Source organism: Lactuca saligna, chromosome 6 (genome assembly GCF_052625555.1).
Source record: "Lactuca saligna cultivar CGN05327 chromosome 6, ASM5262555v1, whole genome shotgun sequence".
NCBI lineage: Eukaryota > Viridiplantae > Streptophyta > Magnoliopsida > Asterales > Asteraceae > Lactuca > Lactuca saligna.
In genome coordinates, this window is record NC_136422.1 from 11,581,952 (window position 1) to 11,594,136 (window position 12,185).

The 12,185-nt window shown below is 31.3% G+C and overlaps 1 protein-coding gene across 1 annotated transcript; it reads left to right on the plus strand.

The window, feature by feature from the left end:
- The first annotated feature begins 8,002 nt into the window (after positions 1-8,002).
- Positions 8,003-9,980, plus strand: LOC144999739 (uncharacterized). The gene is made up of 4 exons (XM_078958905.1): positions 8,003-8,264; positions 8,356-8,462; positions 9,637-9,671; positions 9,798-9,980. The coding sequence occupies exons 1-4, from the start codon at positions 8,262-8,264 to the stop codon at positions 9,863-9,865; spliced, it is 213 nt and encodes a 70-aa protein (XP_078815031.1). The 5' UTR covers positions 8,003-8,261; the 3' UTR covers positions 9,866-9,980.
- The last annotated feature ends 2,205 nt before the right edge of the window (positions 9,981-12,185 follow it).

A 12,185-nucleotide genomic window follows, 5' to 3' on the forward strand; every position in this document is an offset into this window, starting at 1 on the left:
TGGCGGTGAGTTTATTTTTAATTTTATATCTAAACCTAATTTTATTTTAGGTAATGATTTTTTTTTTAATGTATATTGATGGCATATTTTGATTTTCGTTCGTTATAATCGAATTATTTTCCCTTTTTAATGCCAAAATTGCATATTTTAAAGGGAAATTAAGTAAACTAATCCATATAAATAAAGTATTAAAAAAATAACCAATATTTGAGCGTATTTATAACCATTCCGGAGTTGGTGATGGTTGTTAGGTTTTGAGTCCGAAATATGACACTCGTACGTCTCGAACTGAAAAGCGTACTCCAGAATATATGATCATTTTGGAGTGGTAAATTTGGGTTATTTGAAGGTTTTTTGGTTTTATCGTGTTTAATAGATTTCAGATAAAGAGTGTCATTTTGTAGTGGTAAAAAATGAGTTCGTATAATGAATTTTATCGAGTGTCGTTTTCTAGTGGAGGGCAATGACAGAATCGAGGGATCTATGTAGTATATTGTTTCAAACTATACATGTTTTGGTGTAATATAAGCAATGATATCAACTTCGTTTGGTTAATCATGTTGGCTGCTTTCAAGTTCAAGTTCCACACTAATAGAATATGTCTATCTTTTCAATGTCATTGATCAAATATAGTTTTGCAGATTCTTGATGAGAATGATGTCATATATTTTCTTAGTTTTATTAGTAGTATGCATCCTGACACAGTACAATTGTTGTTGTTAATAATGTTATGGAAAGTGGTATTCAGTGATTTCCTTGGGAAAATCATTTGGGTAGCAATGGGTCTTTCGGTGCTAGAAGTAACCAAATTTGTAATTTATTACATATGACATTCAATCATGTTCCTTTTTACGATGGGCCTGTAGATGGGGATGATTTTAGGTATAAAGGCAAGACTATTGATGATGCTTCTCCATAATATGATGTGTTGAATCAGCAAATGATCAAGACAAAACTAATGTTGTTAGTTGATGATGGTAATATAATTCCACATAGAGAGTCAATTGAACAATTTCAAAGTTTCACTGAATTTGATGAGGATGATACTGAACCTAAAGAGGGGGAAATTGAGTCCCAAAAACATCGAAAAGCCCAAGAGGAAAAGTTTCCTTATCATTTATTCTAACTCTGAAGAAACACAAACAACTCATTGGGGGATGTTTGAACCTTAACCATTGCTCGAATTAGCTCAACAAAAAACATAAAAGTGACATGGCCTACAATTATACTTCTTATGTGAAGCTTTATCAACTATTCAAAAGCAAAGAAGAACTTAAGCTTAATTTAGGATTCAAATATGTTACCAAAGATGTCAAACTGGAGTGAGAAATTCTACAAACAACTACTTTAAAGTTGTTTGCATTGCGAAAAAATGTAATTGGCGATTACAGGTTACAACGGGTAAAGACAATGATTCATTTCAAGTGGTTAAACTATCAAACAACTGCACTTTCTCAAACACACAACTCCTTCCCCATAATCACCAAGCCAACAAAAAAGTGTTGGGTCATTTCTTAAGGGGCATATTAACTGATAGTATAGATATTATGTTGTTGGGAAACATATCAAACAAATGTTAAATGTGTTGGATTATGGTGTCGAAGGTCCTAACTAAATTGATATAATGTTGATGAATAAGAGTAAAGTCATTTTTGGGTTGCCCTCATAACCAGGAAATTGATTGGATTGATCAAAAGATAAAGATAAATGATTTATTAATATATTATATGATTAATATATTAACTACAAATTCTGACGTTCCAATATATATATATATATATATATATATATATATATATATATATATATATATATATATATATATATAACTATAAATAGTAATAACTAATTAAGAGTTAATCAAAATTATTTTAGAATTAATTTTGTGTTAATTAAAATTAATAAAAGGTGCAAGAGCTAAGCTACAATTGTTTAATAGTTGAACAAAAGAGATGATCTAGTATCCTTCTAATACTTTGACATTTTTGGAGGCTCTTGATAGAGCTACTTGAGCCTCCAACTGATAAAAAAAAAACTAGATAAATACTTATTTGAAATATTGTTATTTTAAGTTCAAATCTAGGGTTTATGGGATTATCAAGCAGCTATATAAAGGGATGTACCCTTGGTATTTTCGGCCTAACCTAACCACAGAGAGAATTATAAAATTATCTATCATCTTCACTCTCTCCTTCAATCCTAGGGTTTTTTTTTTAGTTTTGGGTGTGATACATTAGAGGTAGCCATACTTTTAGAGCTATTTTTTCAAGGAGACAACAAGGCTTTGGGTTAGCTTGTTTCGAATCAAGAAAGAGGTATGTGGTTCTATTCATGAATTTGATTTCATATGGTTTATAGATTTTGTTTCATAAGTATGTTGTTATTAATTAAGAAAATACATATACCCTTAAGTGATAAGTGAAATTTCGCATGTACAAATTGATTGTAACCTAAAACCCCTAGTAAAATGATCATCTTAGTGTACATATTTCATGCTGGAAAGCATGGAGTGCAAAAATGTATGCTTTAAATCTGTTGAGAGGGTACCCTGAAGAAAGCTTTCAAAGATCTCCTTTATATTGTTACAATTTAGAGAGAAAGAATCCAGGGACCGTTACACATATAAAGACAGGTCACGACAACAAATTTGAATACTTTTTAATAGTTATCGGTTGTGTGGTAATATTTGTTATATAATGAGTATTTACAATTCTTTTTATACGTGTATTCAGTTTTATGACTAATCTATTAATTTATTTGTGTATTTTTTAGTGTTTCACACATGTTTGTGTCCTATTATTATCATTGACAGATCACATATTAAAGGGAAATACTTACGCATGATGTTCCTATCAGTAGGCATGGACCGTAATAACCAAATCCTCCTAAATAATATAATTTCATACAAGTGTGTTATGTCAAGTTATATAGAGACCAAAAAAGTACATCAAAATAAAAGAGGAGTCTTGAACAAGCTCCATCTTCTCAAAAACTTGGCACCGGTACCTGTCTACTGGTGACCTAAGAATACAAATTATTTTGAAAGCGAGTATCAGCTTTAAAGATGGCGAGATCATAAGTATATTAGTGTCTGAGTTTGTATGAAAGCATTTGTAAGATGTTTGTAACGTACAAGTTTTGTAAAGTTTGTATTTGTTTGAACAATCCTAGAAAACCCTATGTTTCCTACTAAAAGTAGCCTTCTACCAAGGCATCTAGTAACTGTTTGTGTGTCTCTTGAAAGAGTGTGTATTTTACTTTATCCGAATATCATTAACCAAAAATATAGTTTTCATATTACCGTGCATCGTGTGAATGTTCACGAAGTGAATGTAATGGGAGAAATATTATAGTATTGTAGTATTGTATTAAGTAACTACTACTGTACTAACTACCTTAAACCAATTGTTATTTAAAGTACCGTGTGATAGGCCTATACCCTGCTACCGACTCAATAGTAAAACAACGATGTAAGACGCCGTAAGAAATGACATTTGGCACCCGTAGACTTGCAAGTCCCACTGTAGCGAGCAACAAGGTATAGGATAGTCAATCCAGTATAGATCTATATGCAAACTCATACGCTCCCCAATTAAGGAGATTTTGGATACAAAAACGGTCATGGCAAGTAGTGCCATGCCCCACTTAGTGGCTCACATAATTGTATTAATGTATATGTAATGTACGTGCTAGTTGTATTGTGTGTTCTTTCTCTTTCTAGCCTGTATAGTAATGTATTGTGTGTACTAGCTGTATTGTGTGTTCTCTTTCTATCTAACATGTATAGTAATGTATTGACTCATGTACGAACTGACTCATTGTATGATTTATTGTTCTAGTAATAGTATTAGTAACTTCCTAAACTATGCCTATTGTAGCTTACTAGTAATATGACTTATACTTATGAATATGAATGTATGCCCTTGCTACCCAAGGGTGTTGAATTGACTGATAGAAATTTTATGTCTATATATGTATACATAATATATAACTAATATTTAGACGACCTTCGGACGGATAACTTATGCCCTCAAGCCACATCCCAACGAGGAAAAGGAGATAAAGCGAGCTAGCCTTCCTTGGTCCTTTAAACACTACTTATATAACTATATATACATAGGCATGCATTTGACAATATTTAAAGTATAATAGAAGTTTCGTAAAAGCATTTGATATGTAAAAGAGTTTTTAAGACAGTTTGAAGTAAAACAGTTTGAAAGTAAGAGATTCACTTGTTGATAGTTATTAATCACATGTGATTGAGATAATAACTATAGTGACTTTACTTGTATTCCCCCCCCCCACCCACCCATAAAAGCATTTAAAAACATTTAAAAGGTAAACTAAGGGGCATGAACTCACATGTAGTGAGTGGTATGGATGAACTGATGAAACAGGATTGCTAGGTGTCAAGTGAAGTCTTGAGCACACACGCGGATCCTATTTAACATATAATGATACATATATGAATATAATTAGTGCTTATAACCCCTAATTATTGAATTGAAACCACCTTAGGGTCAAGGAAACACTTATTTTGAAGTGTTACAACCACATATGATTGTATATAAGGGGTATATGGCCATATAAGGGAGTGTATGGTCAAAATACACACTATTTGTGTGTATACGGCCATGGTGTGCGGACAGGGGGTGTGTGCGGCTGCACACTCCCTATTGAATGTGTCAAAACGTGTTTCAAGGCTTTAGGACTCATCTAGGAAGGTCTCTTACTTCATGCTTTAGCCTTATTTGGAGTCTATTGCCATTTTGGGACCTAAAAAGGGTGTGTGCGGCCAGCATGATGTATGCGGCCGCACACCCTTCATGAACATGATGAAATCATGTTTTTCAAGCATATCATCTAGTGTTCTTAGCATATAACAAGTTATGGTGAGTGTAAACACGTTATAGAGGCTTGAAAGGGTGATTTAAGGTCCAAAACTAGTGTGTGTTCTTGGTGTTCTTGGCTAAAAATGGATGTTTTCATGGATAACACCAAAGGGTTTTGCTAGTTAAGGTCGTATATTAACAAATAAGAGGAAGGATTATTACCTTTTATGAAGATCGAGATGAAGATTTGGATGATACTTGAGAGGATTTCGAGTTCTAGCTTTTAAGAAGTGGAAAGGTGTTGAAAAATGACTAAGTGTTCTATATATAGGGAGAGTGTGTGGTTGGGATGGGTGTGTGGCCGCACACACCTTGTGTTGGTGTGATTGGCTCAAATGCAAGGCGATACACCCACAATACTCATCCCACGACTCATACCCTGCTTATACTAAGCTTTAAACACTCTATTTGACTCCAAACAGTGCTAGAAAATAGCAAAAACGAGTTTGACCTTCATTGATTTGAATATGCATATAAGATAAAAATTTCGAATTGACACAATATATATAAAATCCACACACACACACACATATATATATATATATATATATATATATAGAGAGAGAGAGAGAGAGAAAGAGAGAGAGTCAAGATCAAATAACAAGGAAATTTTTGGTAGGAAGGTAAGAAGTTTTTTTCTACATATTTTTTTCGTGAACAAACAAAATGAATCATTAGATGATTCACAAGAAAAAATTCTCAAAAAAACATCTCGATGATTCATTTATATAATGATTTTGTTGTTATTCACTAAAATTGTCATAAAAGTGGATTTTTTCTTAATTTACTTAAAAATGAATCATATAGATGTTTTTTTGAGAATTTTTTCTTGTGAATCATCTTACAAATGAATCATCTAGTGATTCATTTTTTTTGTTCGTCAAAAAATATGTAGAAAAAAAACTTCTTACCTTCCTACTAAAAAAAATTTCTTACCAGATCTATATCCTATATATATATATATATATATATATATATATATATATATATATATATATATATATATATATATATATATATATATATATAAACACCAAGGTTGTAACAAATGTCAACGTTAGCTAGTCGACCGACTGAGGTTAATGGATTAACCGTAGACCCTAAATTGCTAATGCGTGGAGTTTTAAAAAATTAAATATATCAATATCATAACAAAGTTCGTAAATATCACTAATATTATAACAAAATACGTTAATATGATTAATACAACAATAATAATTCTCAAATTATTTCTATTGAGATATAATTTTTTCAAATTGTTAAAATTTCATTATTTGCTACTGCTTCGCTTATTTTGTAGGCAATGATTAATCGTCAGACACCTTCTAACTAGCCGAGTAGCTTTTAAGGACTAATCAGAGATTAATCGGAACCAGATCGAAATGTTTACAACAATTTTTGGTCCTAAATCAAACAATTAACTATATAATGATTTTGATGTATTTTAACTCAGTAAATTATATACCTAGTATCAATAAACAAAATTGGCTAAAGAAAAATAATAGAAACACAAAACCAAATTTATTAAAATTGCTTCGCGGTAAACCAAATCAAATATACGTAAAAGATTAGGGTAAATTACACGAATGGTCCCTATGGATTAGGGTAATCTGCGTGTTTGATCCCTAACAACTTCTTTTAACTCAGACCGTCCCTACTTTATATTTTTGTTGCACGCTTAGTCTCTATCTAACCTAAAAAGACTATTTTGCCCTTAATGACTATTATTATTTTGTTAGCTCTTTTTATATTATTCAAGTTATTATTAATAAATTAAATTATTAATATATTGCTAGAAAAATGATTGATTCCAGCTTAATCCTCTATAGTTCTTACAACCAACTCCAATCACCGGCACCAAATCCGGTCATCATCTATGGCCAAAGATCCATACCACATAACTTACCCAAAAATCAACATAAAACGATCTAACGTTCAACACTAAATCTGAATATACATCTAAAACCAAATCTGTAACTCAAATTCAACACCAAAATAAAACCAGAAAATGATGATAATTTCTAGAAGAAAACCAGATTCAGGTGAATCCCCCTACCCTTTTGTCGATAGCAGAAGAACACATTTTGATGCCTTCATCGCTTAACGTCTATCCAATCGATGATGAATCCTAGAAATAACCGTGGTCTCGAAATCAATGAAAAAAATGAAGATCGATGATGGGAAATCGACGTTTGAAACCCAAAAATCCAGTTTAGAGACCGACAATATTAATGATAAACCAAATTGTTTTTTGTTCCATGTGAGAGAAGGGGAATTTCAGTGGGTTCGAAACTGAATAAAGGGGGGAACAAATAAAGACCCTACCGATCTTCAGAAACCCTAGATTAATCTTCACCGTTGCTAAAGTTTTTTTCCCACGATCAGGAACAAAAATTGGTGGTTCAGAAACCCTAGTTCCCATCGTCGACTGCTATGATCGAGCTTTCTACAATTTTCGACATATAATAACGAGAGAATGAGGTGTGAAAACCCTAGATCCCTTACCAGGTGCCAAAGAAACACCGACTTTCGACGTAGGTTCTTTTTTATTTAATATTGTATCTGATTGGTGGTGGTGGCTCACCGGAGAATATATAAGTAGTGGTGTTGCTGGTTTGTTTGAGAAGGACAGGAAAACGAGGGAGGTGGAGGGTGAGGTTTTATGGGAGGGGATGAGGAAGTGGGCCCACGTATCTAATTAATATTTTTTTTCATATATATTAATATTTGTTTTTAATAACTATATTTTAAAAAAATGGTAAAAGAAATCAGTAAGGGTAAATTAGTCTTTTTAGAACGGACAGGGACTAAGCATGCAACAAAAATATAAAGTAGGAAGTAGGGACCGTCCGAGTTAAAAAAAAATTGTTAGGAACCAAACACGCAGATTACCCTAAACCACAGGCACCATCTGTGTAATTTACCCAAAAGATTAAGAAATATTAAAAGTTTATGGGATTGGGGATAATAACATGGTTTTTTGATCGATGACCCGATTGGAATCCATTACTTAACCAAACCCGAACACTAAAAGGCCTTAATAGGGTTGGTTTGGTTTCATCTTGATTCTTGAACGAACCAAACCCATTTACCTTGGGCTTTACAATTCGAACTGAAAACATAAAACAAGAAACGAGTCGTTGTCTCATTGAGTCAATAGAGTTCTACGCAGGTTCGACTCGCTCCTTCTTCCTTCTGCAAGAGGCCAAAAACCAAGAGGAGTGTGTGCTGTTCGGGATCAGACGTGGAACGCCGTCGTCTCATCTTCACCAGCTTGCCTTTACTCTTTCGCTTAAACGAATCCGAATCAGAGCCGACTAAGAGGAAGAACTCCGAACCCTCTATATCTGTTCCCGAGGTTCAACAAACATGGTAAATTGGTTAAATAATCAACTTCAATTTATGTTCCAGTTGTGCTACATTGTAATCTTACTAAAACTGTGATTAATTTTATTGTGCAAAGTCGGCGCTGTTCAATTTCCATTCGTTTCTGACGGTGGTGTTGTTGGTAATATGCACTTGCACTTTCTTGAAGATGCAGTTTCCTGCTATCCTTGAACAGAAAACTGGGTTAGATCCTCTTTTACCCAATCTCCGATCATTCCAAGACCCCTAATTTCGGTCTATTAACAATCAATTTAAAGACATCTTTTTGTGTGATGCAATTGCAATCTGAATTAAAGCCACTAACTAAATCAGCAATCTCTGAAGCTTAAGAGGAGGATCCATGGATCGAACATGTTTTCCATACTCATTGTATAAGAACAATTGTGGATGAGCTACTTAGGATCTGAAATCAGTAGTATTAGATGATGATAGTAGCTGCGCATGTCAATGACTTGATGCCCTTAAAAACTGTGAACACTATGAATTTTTAGTGAATCATTTATCAAAGTGTTAAAAGTTCAATTCTTTATTGGTTAAGCTTAGTAAATGACTAAATGGGTCTTGATTATGTATTTATCAATGTATATTCTATTAGGGTTATGATCGACACTTAAAGACAGATAAGATATTATCATATTAAGATGCAAAGAAAAATAAAGAACACACAAGAATTAACGTAGTGAACTAGAGTCCAAATAACACAAGAGGCGTCTTATTAATTTGGATTATCCTTCACGCTTAATAAACTATAATTAACATTTCACATTACAATTCACACAGCATACAAACCAATGTTCACAACTTAAAATACTCTTGTTGGCTAAAGGGGTTGCTTTCTTTGCATATGGATGCCTCAATTTTGTAACTTATTGCTGTTTATGTTAAGATCTTTACAAGTAACAGGATTAATTATGGGTTTTTTGTGTTTGTGATACAAGTTGGATGTATATATATAAATGGGTCAACTCAAATATATACTTACAAGTGGTTTAACAGCCAATGCCAAATACATTATTCTATTGAAATCAGATATGCAACCATGCTAAAAGTTTCTTATAGTTATAGGAGTGTAGTGTATAAAAAACTAAAAGTATATTAAAAATAGAAAATGAAAAATAAAATTAAAGCCAGCTCATTCATTTGTACACATGTCACATTATCCATGGTGGGTGACGTGACATGGCATTAATGACCGAAGCCCGCTCCACGTCAGCAATCAGACAATAATGCCTAGAGACAATGATAATATTAATACACTCTTTTGTCCCCAGAATTCATTTCTCCTTATCTTTGAGGATCATTTTTCTTCTTATTTATCAAGGCTAATTTCGTAATTTTCGGAGTTTTCATTTTGCAGATTTCGGGGGTTCTTTTGGAAGGCTGCAAGAATAGGTAACTATTGTTATGGCCAATGTTGTTGATTGAATCAATATAAGTTTATAAATTGATTTAAAGTTATTTGGTGGACTAAAATTAATATTATTATTATTATTATTTTTCTTTATATACATGAAACAGGTGAACGGTTGAGCCCATGGGTAGCGGTTGGGTGCTTCACAATGGGCTTATCGATCATATTTTTCTAACTGACATTAACAATACCTGTCAATTCTTTTTTTTTTTTTTTTTTTTTTTAATACATAAAACTAGTTTGTAATTCGAAATGAACGATTTTTTTAAAGTTGATGTCATTGTCATTTACTTTATACGTTTGTTTTTTCTTTTTATGGAAATGGTAGAGTCTATCTACAATCCACTAGTTCAATTAAAATGGCAAATTAAATACAAACATAGCAATCTTTTTTCTAGATTTGCTTGTATAATATAATGAAAGGTGAAGGTCAAAAAGAAAAAATGCAACATTACCAGGCTACCCCTAGCTGGGATCTAGATATTTCTCATGATTTATAACATAAAAAAAGACTAAGTAGGTCATGTCAACAACGACATATATACAAAAATATTAGGGTGGTGCCAAACGTGGAAAATGAAATTAAGTGTTTTTTCAAGGGCAAAAACGTCATTGCATTTGGCTGCCATCATTGACTTATAAGTATTGCACTAATCGCATATATATAGTTTAATTTAAGCACTAATTACAATAATTAAGGGGTGGGTCGAGAACATTAATAAATTATGGTCGACAATTGTTTCTTTTATCTGGCTTTTTGTATCTTTATCTCGAGATTGGTTGAAGATCATCTATAATTTTAGTTGTGGGTTATGATTCTATATTGGTTTTGATTATTTGGATTATACTAACTTTGTTTAATGAGTCTAAATAAAGTTTGACAATTATATTAGTTGTTGTCATTAGCAATATTATATCATAAAGTTATTTTCCCTTTTTGTTATTGGTTCTTTTGATTAAAAAAATGGATAAATGATGATCGTGAGCAATAATTTTCTTGTTTGTCTGTTAAAACATATTTTTCACGAACGTTTTAAAAGATAACCACGGTGTTTTTTAACAAAAAAATTTCTAAATCTATATATTTGATTATGAGTGAATGTTGCAATTGCCTTTCGTTATTCGGTTTAATTACTGAAAACCCAAACTTTATTGACTTTTTAATTTAGTTCATTTTTTTATTTACTTAATATAATTTTATATTATGACCGATATTAGTTTAGCTTCTTTTACTAACTTATCGCATACCATTTTATATATTTCTTTTGATTTATACTTGGTCATTGTATTTACTAGTTTTTTACTTGAAGGTTGAAATCTATAACATGATATGCCAAATAGCATGATATGCATTAAATGATATTTATAAACGTAATAATATTACAGAATACGGGTTTAATAGTGAAGCACGATATGATAAGATAGCAAAAGAAAATCCGTACACATGTTATCGTTTATATAGACTTATATGTATGTTTTATAAATGCTTTTGAGGACATGATGTTTCATTACAATCTTTGACCCAAATAGCATTTAATCAATAAGTTAGTAACTATTTAATAAATAATCAAACCTTACTTAAATTATGCAAGTCAAATGTTGCAAATGTCACAAGCATGAAAAAATGATGATTTCTCCAAAGTAGAAGAGACAATATAAAACAAATCTTTACAAATTACCCCTTTTATATATTCCGAACAATTTCCAGTTGATAATATAAATTATATTAAATGTTAACATTTTTTATTTTTATAATGAACGCAAGTTTTTCAGTTTGAGTTTCTATTATAACTTGTATTACATCGTGTTCCATATAAATCTAAATATATAATTGAAACCATCTCATTTTTATCTACCTAATAATATAACTTTAAATGAATGAACAGTAAATTTAATAATATAATTTTGTATCCACATAATAATATAAATTTGCCAGAGTTCAATAATATAATAAAAGTTCTTCGTAATTTCTCTCCGTACAAAATATCACTAGAATACAAAATTCAATCCAAATTTTATTTATTCATATAAAATACTAAATGACTTAGACAAATTAATAAAATAATCTCAAACCCCCTGATTTTGCCTCCAATCAGTATTTTAATTAAATTCCATAATATTGATTGAAAAGTACTATGCCATTTTCCAGTTAATTACTTTCAAGTTTTCACTGCATCGTGCCAGGTAAATAAATATTGATATTCCAATAAATTTTAGTTTTGTTTAAAAAAAAAAAAAAAAAAAAAACTACTCGTGATGTATATGATAATATTACATTTTACCATGATCTATACATTAAATATAGTATATATTTCAAGATTTTACTTACAAAAAAGTCACGCCTCCACATTGTTGGTGAATTTGGACATAATTATTATTCCATTTATATTTTATTAAGGTAAAGCAAAAACATTATAATATGAAAATGCATATAAAAATTGAAATAAAATAATAAACATAAACAATAAATAATAAATAAAAGAATATTGGGATGA